Genomic DNA, 12622 nt, shown 5'->3' with positions numbered 1-12622 from the left:
TGAAACTCCAATACTTTGGCCACCTGATGCAAAGAGCTGACTCATTGGAAAAGACCCTGATGCTGGGAAAGATAAGGCGGGAGGAGAAGGGGATGACAGAGGATAAGATAGTTGGATGACATCACCAACTCAATGGACATGAGTTTGAGGAAACTCTGGGAGTTGGTGATGCACAGGAAGGCCTGGTGTGCTGCAGTCCATGGGGTCGCAAAGAGTCAGACATGACTGAGCGACTGAACTGACCGTTTCCTACTCGTTCTCGTCTGATTATCCTTAATCTTGGCACCCTTCCTGGATATGCTCAATACCCTTGGCTGTCTTTTGTGCCTACACAGATTTTAAGTAGTTTCCCAGTCCTTGTTGTTAATGGTTTGAAAGTTCTTTTTCATGCAAATCTGATCAAGTCTCTGTTTAAGACTTGCAGTAGCTCCCTGTTGTCCTCAGGATAAAATCCAAACTTTAGCATCACTGACTCGATGGATGTGAGTTTGAGCAAATTTGGGGAGATAGTGAAGGATAGGGAAGACTGGTGTACTGCAGTCCATGGGGTCACAAAAAGTCAGACACGATTTAGCCATTGAACAACAGCAACAACTAACATGCTCAGAGGCCCTTCTGTTTATTCCCAGCACCTATCATTATATCTCTAACCACCCCTCTACCCCACCCCACCTCCACACACACTTACTTGAGTCTCTAGTCATGTCGTAGCACCTGCAGTTGCACAACGACTTTCTCCCTCCAAACCAAAGGGAGAACTTTTGAAAGCGAATGAGAATGCTATTGCAAACAACGCCAGGACTGCAGGCATAAATCTGGACGGATTCCGGCCCTCCTTAGCCAAATTAATTTCTGCAGCTTAACAGCAGCTGCCTTAGAATACCTTCATTGAAACTTCTGAGACTGGGTTGTGCTGGTTTTCAGCTGCGGGTGATTCTGCCCTCCAGGGGGCAACTGGCAGTGTCTGGAGTTTTAGTTACCTGTTTGAGACTGGGAGGTGCTCCTGGTAACTAGGTAGCTGAGGATCCTGCTAACACATCTTCCAATAAGCACATAGGTATGTTAGGATAAAAGTAAATACACAGAGCAGCAATAAGAAAGTACCAGAGAATAAGTGGCTGAAAAAGGTTACTTTTTTCACAGTTCTGAAGGCTGTAGTTCAAGATTTTTGTTAGGGTCCTCTTTAAAGATCCCCGTTTCCAAATACAGTCACTTTCTGAGGTGCTGAGGGTTAGGACTTCAGCATATAAATTTGGGCGGGGGACAGAATTCAGCCCTTAACAGCACCCCCACCCCCCAGCAGGGAATCTGATCCTCCCATCTTCAACAGTGTGGAGGTTGAGAGGCCCTGGTTAGGGGATACTGTTGTGAGTTCTCACTCCGCGTCCCTGTGCACTAACATCCCTTCTCACACTGCTTCCCACATGCCCCTGCTGGGTTGGAAGCTCCTTAAGGGCACTGGCTTTGAGTCTTTCACTCAGTCTGTGTCCTCAATGCCTAGTCCAGTGTTGAGATCATGAATGAATGCAAGCTCCCAGAGGGCAGGGCCTTTGGCGTGATTTGCTGCTTTCTGCTTGCAAGGAGCCCAGTGCCTGGCAGGCATGTTTGCTGAATGAGTGCTGAATCTCTGGCAGGGGAACCTTTGACTTAAAAACCTGGAGCTGCCTCTTGGTCCTCGTTCTCTTTCTTGGCCCTCCCCTCTGCTTTAACTTGGCCTGTTCTGCACCACCCCAGCCCCGCCTTCCCCATCTTCAGTTGTCACAGGATGGGTTGGGGGTTAGGAGGCAGGTTGTAGAGCGGCTCCCCCACCTTCACTTGGTGACAGGTCGGTAGAGTAGAGGGAGGTTGAGTAGCTGTGTCCCATCAGCCTCCTCCCTGCTGCTGATGCAAGAGGCCTGAAAGGAAGGCAGGGCGTGGAGGCGGGGCTGCCATATGCTCTGACGTGCTCTGGGGTCAACAGAGGTTCTGGCACAAGGTTGTTTAAGCTTGTGCGTCTGTATATATGTATTGATTGTTTCTAGGGGAGGGGTCAGTGCTTTTATCACATGCTCCTAAAGAGATCTGTGACGCTGAAGACCAACAATCATTTCTTTAGCCCAGCAGTTCTCAAACAGTGTGCAGCAGAATCGTCCCCTGGAGGGCTTGTTAGACACGGCTTGTTGGACCCTACCTCCAGAGTTTTGAATTCAGGTTTGGGTGGCACCTGAAAAATGTACATCAGGAGGCCGATGATGCTGCTAGTTCAGGGACCACACTCTGAAAACCACCCCGTAAGCAGATGTTCAGGGTTGCATGGTGGCGGGAGAGAACCTGGGGAGCTGTTGAGCTTTAAGTGAGGTGAGTCTCTGCCAGCACCTGGGATGTGGCAAGTGCTCTGCCAGCTGTGTAACAGGAGAGTGAAGTCGATTTTCAGTCATCGCCAGGTGCAGCCCCATCTCTGGAGAGGTAATGAGGCTGCAGCCCTTGTGTAGTCCAGGAGGACTAGCCACACTCCGCACTCTGATTTTTGTATTTTCCGTATACTCTGGATTTAGCCGTTTTTGGTTTTGTTTTTGGCTGCGCCGGCTCTCTGTTGCTGCACTCAGGCTTCTCCTTGCAGTGGCTTCTTGTTACGAAGCACAGACCCTAGAGCACGTGGGCTCAGTAGCTGTGGCTCACGGGCTTAGTTGCCCCACGGCGTGTGGGATCTTCCTGGACCAGGTATCAAACCTATGTCCCCTGCATTGGCAGGCAGATTCTTACCCACTGGACCACCAGGGAAGTCCCTTTAGCTGTTTCTGAGGTGCAGTGAGTTTGGTCTCCAGAAGGCTTGGAGGAGAACAGCCTCCAAAAGCTGTGACCTACCTCAGCTCCTTCATAGGTGTGGCCTGGCTGGTTGCTTACTCGCAATTTCCATTTGTTGAGTACATTCCCAGAGTGATTTTCTTTCCTTTTTTCTTTTTCAGGAGTAAAACGGTACCCTTTTGTTTGTACTGCCTCCTTCCACACGAGCACCCATTTGGCTAAAGAAGATTATTACCAGATACTAGGAGTGCCCCGGAATGCCAGCCAGAAGGAGATCAAGAAAGCCTATTACCAGGTCTGTGTAGAAGCCAGATTTTAGAGCCGAGACTGTGGAAACGATGGTGTGGATCTAGGTGACCTTGAGCCGTGCAGTGCATGCGCCCATACATGTAGGTTGTGTGCTGGCTGATAAAGCTGGCTTTGCTAGACCATGTTTCTCAGTGCCTGTGGCCATGCTGGTTAATGCTTCAGGAAATGGAGACCCAACCAGAGATTTTCTTTTAATCTTTTTCCATGGCTGTTTTTGTATTTAAGTCTATTCTGTGTCTTCTGAATCGGTAGATGTGGTGGTCTTAAGTTTTAGATACTCATTCTTTGCATTCAAATACAAGTTTATGAATTTAGAATTATTATTATTTTTTTAACTCAATAAATGTGAAACTCCCATCATCATATCCCAGAATGTGTTGGACTGATTGGTGAAGTGGCCTGTGAGTTATCTCAATCTGTGGTTTCCAGACTTTTGCTCTGATCAATAAACACAATAAAACACAACACAATAAAAATTTAAAAAAACTAAAGAGCAAGGGTGCCAATGTAGGAATGCTATCTTTTGTATTTTGCCTAATACAGATGTTAAAAATAATTAGGTACAATCTGTTAATATCATTTGATGGAAGAAAGCACCTTAATACCATAAAACCTAGGGAAGCCATAATGTCAGAATAAAGAAGATTAGTTTAATAAGGTTAATAAATACAATTTAAATTTTAAAAGTTACTTGGAGTTCCTGGTGGTCTGGTGGTTGGGATTCCAAGCTTTCACTGCCGTGGCCTGGGTTCAATCCCTGCTTGGGGATCTGAGATTCCACAAGCTGTGCACAGTGTGGCCAGAAAGAAGAGAAGTTTTTAAAATTATTTTTGTGCAAATTTGCTATGAGTCTTGATTTTTTTTTTTTTCTTTCTTTTTAAAATTTTTTTGGTGGGGAAATAGAAACTTTGGCTAAGCCTAATATTTGTGAACCAGTACTGATCAAGACCAAACCTAACAGCTTATGGCTTGAGTAGCTGTTCTCTCCACTCTCTCTCTCCCTCTTTCTCTTTTTTTAATGGGTAGAACTCACTGGTCTTTAGTTTATTCGAAGAGTTGTATAAGCAGCACTGCAATCAATTTGAGAATACTTTCAGCACCTCGAAAAGAAACCTCACGCCATAAGCCCTTATTCCCCGTTCTCCTCTCTCTTCTGCCTTTGAAATCGCTAACCTACTTTCTGTCTCTAGGGATTTGCCTATTCTGGACACTTCATAGAAATGAAATCATGTAATATGTAGACTTTTGTGACTTTTTTTTTTAACTTTAGAATAATATTTACCAGGTTCCTCCACGTTGTAACAGATAGTAGTACTTCATTCCTTTTAGTGGTCAAATATTCTGTTGCATGGGTATACTACATTTTATTTATCTGTTCATCAGTTGATGGATATTGATTTTTCATACCCTCTCAAACATTTATTTGTAAAATTTTTGATGATGGCCATGCTGACCAGTGTGTCATACCTTACTATAGTTTTTTTGTTGTTTTTATTTTAAAGCCAGAACATTTATTGCATGACTAATCGTTGAAATCCTTAAGATGAACTGGATGCTGAACAGCTGCTCCCTTGGGTTTAGGTGCAGTTCTGTCACGGAATCCATGCCTGAATCTGGGGTATACAAGTTTTAGGTGCCTCATTCGACCAGTCCTGGTGGTATTTGGTCTTTTAGCTTTAGCACTGCAATTATACTTTCTCTTTGCTTGGCAGGGTAGCCACACTTGCCACAAGTTGACTTCTGAAGGTGGTAGGCCTTGGAGCCACAGCGGTGGCACAGCCTGTGTGTCTTACTCCGTCGCTTTCCAAACGATGATGTTCCCTTTGTCATCTTGCTTCTGCTGCCGAGACCAAAGCCCTTATTGTAGTTTTGATTTGCATTTCTGTAATAATTAGCCGTGTTGAGCATCTTTTCATGTGCCCTTTGGCCATCTGTTTGTCTTCTTTGGAGAAATGTTTATTTGGGTCTTTTGCCCATTTTTTTTATTGGATTTTTTTTTCTTGCTAATATTGAGCTAGCTATATAAGCTGTTTGTATATTTTGGAAATTAATCTCTTTCCCCCATTCTGTAGGTTGTCTTTTCATTTTGTTTAGCTTCCTTTACTGTGCAAAACCTTTTAAGTATAATTTGGTCCCATTAATGTATTTTGTTCTTATTTCCATTACTCTGGGATATGGATCCAATATGATACTGCTGTGATTAATGTCAAAAGTGTTCTGCTTATGTTTTCCTCTAGGAGTTTTATAGTATCCAGTCTTATATTTAGGTCTTTAATCTATTTTGAGTTTATTTTTATATATGGTGTTAGAGGGAGAAGGAAATGGCAACCCACTCCAGTGTTCTTGCCTGGAGAATTCCACGGACAGGGGAGCCTGGCGGGCTGTAGTTGATGAGGTTTCAAAGAGTCGGACATGACAGGGACTATCACTCATGGTGTTAGAAAGTGTTCTAATTTTATTCTTTTATATATAGTTGTCCAGTTTTCCCAGCACCACTTATTGAAGAGGCTGTCTTTTCTCCATTGTGTAGTCTTGCCTCCTTTGTTGTGGGTTAATTGACCATTGATGTATGAACTTGTTTCTGGTGCCAGACTGTTTTAGACTGGCTGCACCATTCTGGATTTTCACCATAGTGTGTGAGGGTTCTGATTTTTCTGCATCCTCGCCAATACTTATCTTTTTTTTTTTTTTTAAACAACTGATTATCAGTTTATTAAAAAGGTTGTAATAGGCATCGGCAGTGGTGATTTCCGCCTTGACTCCTGGCTCAATGCTGATGAAAATGATCTGCTTGACAATTTCAGAAGGGCTGTGCAGGTCAATGAGTCGCTTGTGGATCCTCATCTGGAATCTATCCCAAGTCTTAGAACCTTCACTGCAAGGAGTTTTCCTTGTAGTTATTCTCAGAGTCTTGGTAGGCATCCGAACAGGTCCTTTCACTTAGAGATTCTTTTCCTTCGTGCCTCTGATCAGATCAGCACACAACCTTCTCCAGAGACTTCACGTTGCAGCTGGTGAGGGTGATCCTAATCTGGTGAATGGCCACCACTGGCTCCACGAGAGTCTTGCCGGTATCTTTAAAGGCCATGGTGGGGCGCGGCTTCCTGACTGCCTTGTTCCTCGGCCAGAGCGAACAGCAGTGAGTCAGGAGCAGGAGAAGGTGGCATCGAGCTCCGCTGCAGAGGCAACTGCATCTTCCTCAAAGAGCCTGTCTTTTTGATCCAAGCCACCTTAGCAGGTGTGAAGTGATATCTCACTGTGGTTTTGATTAGCTTGTCCGTCTTGGGAGAGTAAATAGCTTGTCTCTCCTTTTGAGCTGGAAGGTCAGGTACCTGGCGGCAAAGGCAGGTGAAGATTGGCGAGATGGAGACTGGGACCAACTTATTGGGGCATGTGAGGCCCTTAGCACGTACTAGAGATTTCATTTAAGAGAGAGTAGAAACCATCCAAGTTTTTAGGTGTGAAAATAAAAAAATTGGGTAAAGTTGTGTAATTTGAAACCGAAAATTTAGAAAGTAGGCTTTATGGAGCAATTGCTGGGGTTGGACCTTGATGAAAACTTTTCACGTTTACATCATTTAATCCTCAAGGCAGAAGACTTGGTTAGGTTATGACGTGCTGCCGAGGCCACACAGCCCATCAGTGGCATTTAGGAGACTAAAATGCAGGTCTTTCTGAGTGCAAAGGGCCTTTCTTTGATCTCACAAGTGCATCGGCATTTCTTACCTTGGCCTGGAACCAGCCTTTCGACCCACCGTGATCTACTTTCTTGCCTTGAGAGCTCCCTTCCGGCCGAGCCTCTGCCGTGCTTCCATCACATGCTGGTGTGAGGACCAGTGTCTCTGGTGCAGAGTGAGCAGCCAGCTGCGGGCAGAGATGGGGCCGGCCGTCCCCACAGTTCCTTTCAGCTTCAGGACTCTGAGCCCTCCTTGCCCTCACACCAGGGAAACCCAGACTGGGAAGGCATCAGTAAGCTGCAGCAGACAGTCAGCACCTGCAAAGGTGTTGCACAGCACTGCTCAGCGTGGCCAGGAGGAAACCTTTGTGTTAGAGCTGCTCAGGTCTCCTGTGTACGCGGGACAGCCAAGTGAGGATAGTGTTTGAATTTTTAATATTTAAATCTGTGTTTCGAATAGGTAATGCATTCCCCTTGTTCTGAATTCAGATAGTACAGAGGAGCGTGCAGTGAGAAGACCTCTCTTTCCCATCCATCCCCTCCCCGCTGTAGCAGTCAGCCTTTCCAGCTTAGTGCCTGCTCTTCCAAAACTAATTTATACAGCAGATATATCTACTTATTTATCCAGTTATTTCCCTCTTTTTACATAGATGATAGTCTAATCAGATTTACTCTTTGGCATCTCTCACAAAGGACCCCAAGTTCTAAAGAATTAGTTGTTATTTCTGTTGAGAGATTTGTTGCAGTTGAAAAACATATACACATCTCAGAGTTGAAGAGATAGTTTTCTTTCTTTCCCTTTCCCAAAACTCAGTTTGCCATTTTGTAATAAACTTTTGATCAGAATTGAAAACTGAGCACAGTTCATGGAGTGTATGTTCTTAGTCCTGGCTGTGTGTGTTTTGCTTTTAGTGTGTTTTTATTGAGGTATAGTTGATATATTAGTATCAGGTGTACAACATAATGATTCAACATTCGTATACACTATGACATGATCATCATAATAAGTCTAGTTAGGAATGATTTAGTCTTAAATCTTGTCTTAAGAATTGCTGTTGTGAAGTCTGACAACTGCTACAAAGGAGGTGAGGTGTGACTGGTGTCTGGGGTTCAGTTTCAGTGATCATCTTGTGTCCATACTAATTGACCATTTCCTCCCTTAGCTTGCCAAGAAATATCACCCAGACACGAATAAGGATGATCCCAAAGCCAAGGAGAAGTTCTCCCAGCTGGCAGAGGCCTATGAGGTAACACGGCCCACCAGTGTGTGCAGTCCCTGTCTTTCAGCTGTGTGCGTGGGTCAGAGCGTGTTGCACTGGCAACCTGATGCGTGAGAAGGTTCAGTGGGAAGGCCATGTCCCCCTCTAGATCACCTTGTTGAAGGGGAAAAAAAAACCAAACTTCGCAATTCCAAAATGCTCACGTGAGCTCTCACTAGGAATCTCAACAAAGAACAGAACCCAATAATCTGTTTTCCCAGTCCCAGTCACTGGGACTTTAGCTGGGTCTGGGACCTTCTTGTCAGATTAAACAGTTCCATGCCTGTTTGGTGACCTCCCCCTTGTAGGGATGGTGGATGTTGTAAAAGAAGAAACCACCACTGCCCTGGAGGAGTGTAAAATGTCATCTGAGAGCGAAGAGGGTGTGAAACAGTTGCTGAACAAGTGCAGAGTTAAATGAGAGCGGACCTGCTTCTCAGACTCGTGCTGAAGGGGTTGGGGATATGTAGGGTGTCGTATATCAGCTGTGTATGTGTGTCTGTGTGTGTGCACGCATGCGTGTGCATCCCCCGCCCTGCCTCCGACCATTGGAGGGTGAGTCACGGATGTGTTCTCTCTCTGTTCCTGAGTGCTTCTGTGTGTGTTCTCTAAGGGCAGGCTATTTGCATAGCCTCAGTACAGTTGACAGGATCAGGACGTTTAATGTTGATAGGCCGCCACCACCGTCTGTACTTGGTGTCCGTGCCCTGGGCCCCGGGAGCCTCGGGGGCACTGACTGCTGGGCTTTTCTCGGCAGGTCCTGAGTGATGAAGTGAAGAGGAAGCAGTATGACACCTATGGCTCCGCTGGCTTCGATCCTGGGGCCGGCAGCTCTGGGCAGAGCTACTGGAAAGGAGGTCCCACGGTTGACCCAGAGGAGCTCTTCAGGAAGATCTTTGGGGAGTTCTCATCCTCCTCTTTTGGCGATTTCCAGAGTGTGTTCAATCAGCCTCAGGAGGTAAGCCCCTCATTTTGAAGAATTGTTCAAATTTCAGCTGCTAAGTGTGATGCAAACAGATTTTTTAGCAGTTTCTGTTTCTCAAAGAAAAAGATAAAGCAGCTTAAATGGAGTGATTGGGAGGCAGCCATCTTTGTAGGAAGTGGTTCCAGTATTTGAAAAACCATTAATAATGTGTACATTCAGTTCTACTGTATTCTTAGTTGCTTAATCAGAGCAGGCCCGTGGCTCTGAGAGCCCGTAGTTAGAGTGATTATTTTATGTAAAGCCTGTCTCGTTATTCTGGGAGGCGTAGTCCATAGGGAGGCACTGCCAGTCCTGCCTCTTCCGTGTTTATGTCTTGTTTCAGGCATTATCAGAAGAGAACCCAAGGGTCGGGGAAAGTGTTTTACGATATAAGTTATGACTATGGATCGTTTGAACTGTTAGGACCATGTGCACATATTATCTGTGAACATTTTCAGTTTGTTGAAAAGCACATTTTCATTTACACAACAGGTATTATCTGTTGAAAATCGTGAGGAGTAGAGCAGAATCAGTTGAGTCCCATCTGTTCTTAACTTGACAGAGTACAAGTTAGAAAGTAAAAAGTGACTAGGGGAACAGATGAATTGGTGGAGCCGTGAATAGGATTTTTAGGACAGTGAAAATACTTTGCATGATTCTATGAGGAGGATGTGTGTTGTTATACACTTGTTCAGACCCATAGAATATCCAGCACCAAGAGTGAACCCTAATGTAAACTGTGGGCTTTGGATGGTCATGCTGTGTCAATGTAGGTTCATCCTTGATAAAAATGTATCATTCTGGTGAGTGATGTTGATGACAGGGTAGGCAGGCTGTGCACGTGTGGAGGCAAAGGTATGAGAGAAATCTCTACCTCCCTCACTGTTTTTTCAACTTAAAACTGCTTTAAAAAATAGAGTCTTTAAAAGAAACAGTAATTGTGAACTCCTATCCAGCGCTCTCCCTTACTTTCAGAGCGGTAACAGTGGTCCCTTGATTTCTCTAGTACATCATGGACTTGACGTTCAATCAAGCTGCCAAGGGCGTCAACAAGGAGTTCACCGTGAACGTCACTGACACCTGTGAGCGGTGTGATGGCAAAGGGAACGAGCCCGGCACCAAGGTTCAGCACTGCCACTACTGCGGCGGCTCCGGCATGGTGAGCCTGATGCGCCCTGCCTCCCCCAGGCTCCTGCCTCTGCCACCTGCCTGTGCTTCCCCACCTCTACTACTGTGGCGGCTCCGGCCTGGTGAGCCTGGTGCGCCCTGCCTCCCCCGGGCTCCTGCCTCTGCCGCCTGCCTGTGCTTCCCCACCTCCACTACTGCGGTGGCTCTGGCACGGTGAGCCTGGTGCGCCCTGCCTTCCCCGGGCTCCTGCCTCTGCCGCCTGCCTGTGCTTCCCCACCTCTCCTCTCCTCTGTGTGCCAGTGTACATGGGGCTTTGAGAGCTCTTTAGTGGGTGGGACTCTGTGATCTAGAACCTTCCACATTGTCCCAGGAGAGCTCTGTACAGAAGGAGCAAGGAAATTCTGCTGTCTTCTCTGAAAATACATTTCGGGGTATGTTGGTAATTTAAAATTGGGGGAGGGGAACTTAAATTTTGCTTGAAGTGTAATCTTTTTTTCTTTTTCTTTTTGGTAACTTTTAGATGTAATTCACACTTGTAAGACTAGTATGAATAACCACTCCCTTATTCCTTTTACCAAGCCTCAGCAGTTGTTAACATTCTGTCCCATTTGGTTTGTCATTTATAGTGTATATTTTCTAAGAGCAAGAACATTCTTTTATGTAACCACAGTATGTTCTCAAGATCAGGAAATTTAATGTCCAAACAATATTGTCATCTGTACTTACCCAGAGTTTTTCATTTGTCCTTATAATGTTCTTTTTACCCCAGACTCAGGATGCCGGTCTAGGACCTTGCGTCATGTTTGGTTGTCATATCTTTAGTCTCCTTTAATCAGTAACGATTTCTCAGTCTTTCTTTTATGACCTTGACCTTTTTTAGGATTGCAGACTAACTGCTTTGTAGGATGTCCCTCAGTTGGGTCATCTGATATTTCCTCATGATAAGATTCAGATTATGCATTTTTGGCAGAAACAGCACAGACATATAGTGCCCTTTGCGTGGATCATGTCAGGAGTCATGAGGTGTCAGTTTGTCCCATTAGCGATGATAATTACATTTGAACCCAGTCAGTTAGTTAAGGAACTGTCCACCGGGTTTCTTCATTATAAAGTTATTATTTTTCCCTTTGAAATTAACAAGGAATTTGTGACTTACCTTGACACTATATGGATCTTCCCTGGTGGCTCAGATGGTAAAGCGTCTGCCTACAATGCCTACCATGTGGGAGACCCGGGTTCAGTCCCTGGGTCGGGAGGATCTCCTGGAGAAGGAAATGGCAACCCACTCCAGTATTCTTGCCTGGAAAATCCCATGGATGGTGGAACCTGGTAGGCTACAGTCCATGGGGTCTGTAAAATCCCCTGGATGGTGGAACCTGGTAGGCTACAGTCCAAAGAGTCCGAAATGACTGAGTGACTTCACTTTCACATTCTTCTTTGACACTATGTAAGTGTCCTGTCCCATCAAACTTATCCCAGTACTTACAGCATCCGTTAATCAGTCTTGCTTAAATCAGTTATTACTGTTACTTGCAAAATGGTGATTTTTCTGATTCTAATGTCTCTTCTCTGTTTTTGTTTTTGTTTTTTTTTCTAATTTATTTATTTATTTGGCTGTGCTGAGTTTTAGTTGCAACATGTGGAATCTAGTTCCCTGGCAGGGATTGATCCCATGCCCCTCCATTGGGAGCACAGAGTCTTAGCCACTGGACCACTAGAGAAATCCCCTTTCTCCGTTTATTAGTTGGCATTCTACTAAAAGGAAGAGCTTTCTTTTCTTCTCCATTTATGTATTCTTTCATTTGTATCAGTATGAACTCACGGATTCTTATTTCATTCACTGAACCATCATCACTATTACTTTGATGCATAAGCTGTCCCTGACTGCCTGTAGAAGTCTCTTCTGGCTGGCTCCTGTATTCTTTCGGTGTGTCCCATCATTGTTTCAGCACTTCTTTACTTTGTGTCCCAGCTTGCATACACTTTCCTAGCCAAATCCTGGAACCAGCCATTTCTCCAGGGAGTCCTGATTCCTTTTAACTGTCTAGTAGGATTTAGGAACCAAGATCTGTGCTCTCGGTGTACTCATTGTATCTGGAGTGTCACTGCTTCCAAGTCCTCTCAGCTGACTGAGACAGGAAATAAGTGTGTATGTGTGTGTGTGTGTGAGCGCACATTCCTGGGTCAGGAAGATCCCCTGGAGGAGGGCATGGCAACCTGCTCCAGTATTCTTGCCTGGAGAATCCCCATGGACAGAGGAGCCTGGCAGGCTACAGTCCATAGGGTTGCCGAATCAGACATGACTGAAGCGACTTAGCACATGCACACATGTGCACTTACAGACATATGTTCGATACCTATCTGTCTTTCTGTGTTTTTCATGTGATAGAGTATATATATACATATATGTGTACACTGATCCATCCATTTAACAAACCAGTGAGTTCAAACTGATAGTTCCACTTTCAGCCCAACACCGCAAGGCTTGTCTAGTCTTCTGCC

At 45.1% G+C, this 12622-nt stretch overlaps 1 protein-coding gene and 2 pseudogenes across 2 annotated transcripts in view; 1 reads left to right on the top strand and 2 right to left on the bottom strand.

Annotated features, from left to right (window-relative positions):
- The window catches only part of DNAJA3 (DnaJ heat shock protein family (Hsp40) member A3), a 31208-nt gene that overhangs the window by 5941 nt on the left and 12645 nt on the right, over positions 1-12622 (top strand). For both annotated transcript variants that reach the window (XM_086376000.1, XM_086375999.1), the window contains exons 2-5: positions 2946-3079; positions 7933-8016; positions 8786-8986; positions 9999-10151. In XM_086376000.1, coding sequence (XP_086232126.1) covers positions 2946-3079; positions 7933-8016; positions 8786-8986; positions 9999-10151 — 572 coding nt within the window. The remainder of the gene's footprint in view (positions 1-2945; positions 3080-7932; positions 8017-8785; positions 8987-9998; positions 10152-12622) is intronic.
- Positions 4605-5149, bottom strand: LOC147345505 (large ribosomal subunit protein eL37-like; annotated as a pseudogene).
- Positions 5645-6181, bottom strand: LOC147345504 (small ribosomal subunit protein uS10 pseudogene; annotated as a pseudogene).

Source organism: Bos grunniens, chromosome 25, assembly GCF_055505025.1.
Source record: "Bos grunniens cultivar Pamir isolate PY7600 chromosome 25, Bosgru_T2T1.0, whole genome shotgun sequence".
NCBI classification, from domain to species: Eukaryota; Metazoa; Chordata; class Mammalia; order Artiodactyla; family Bovidae; genus Bos; species Bos grunniens.
This window is presented reverse-complemented; position numbering and strand designations above follow the sequence as displayed.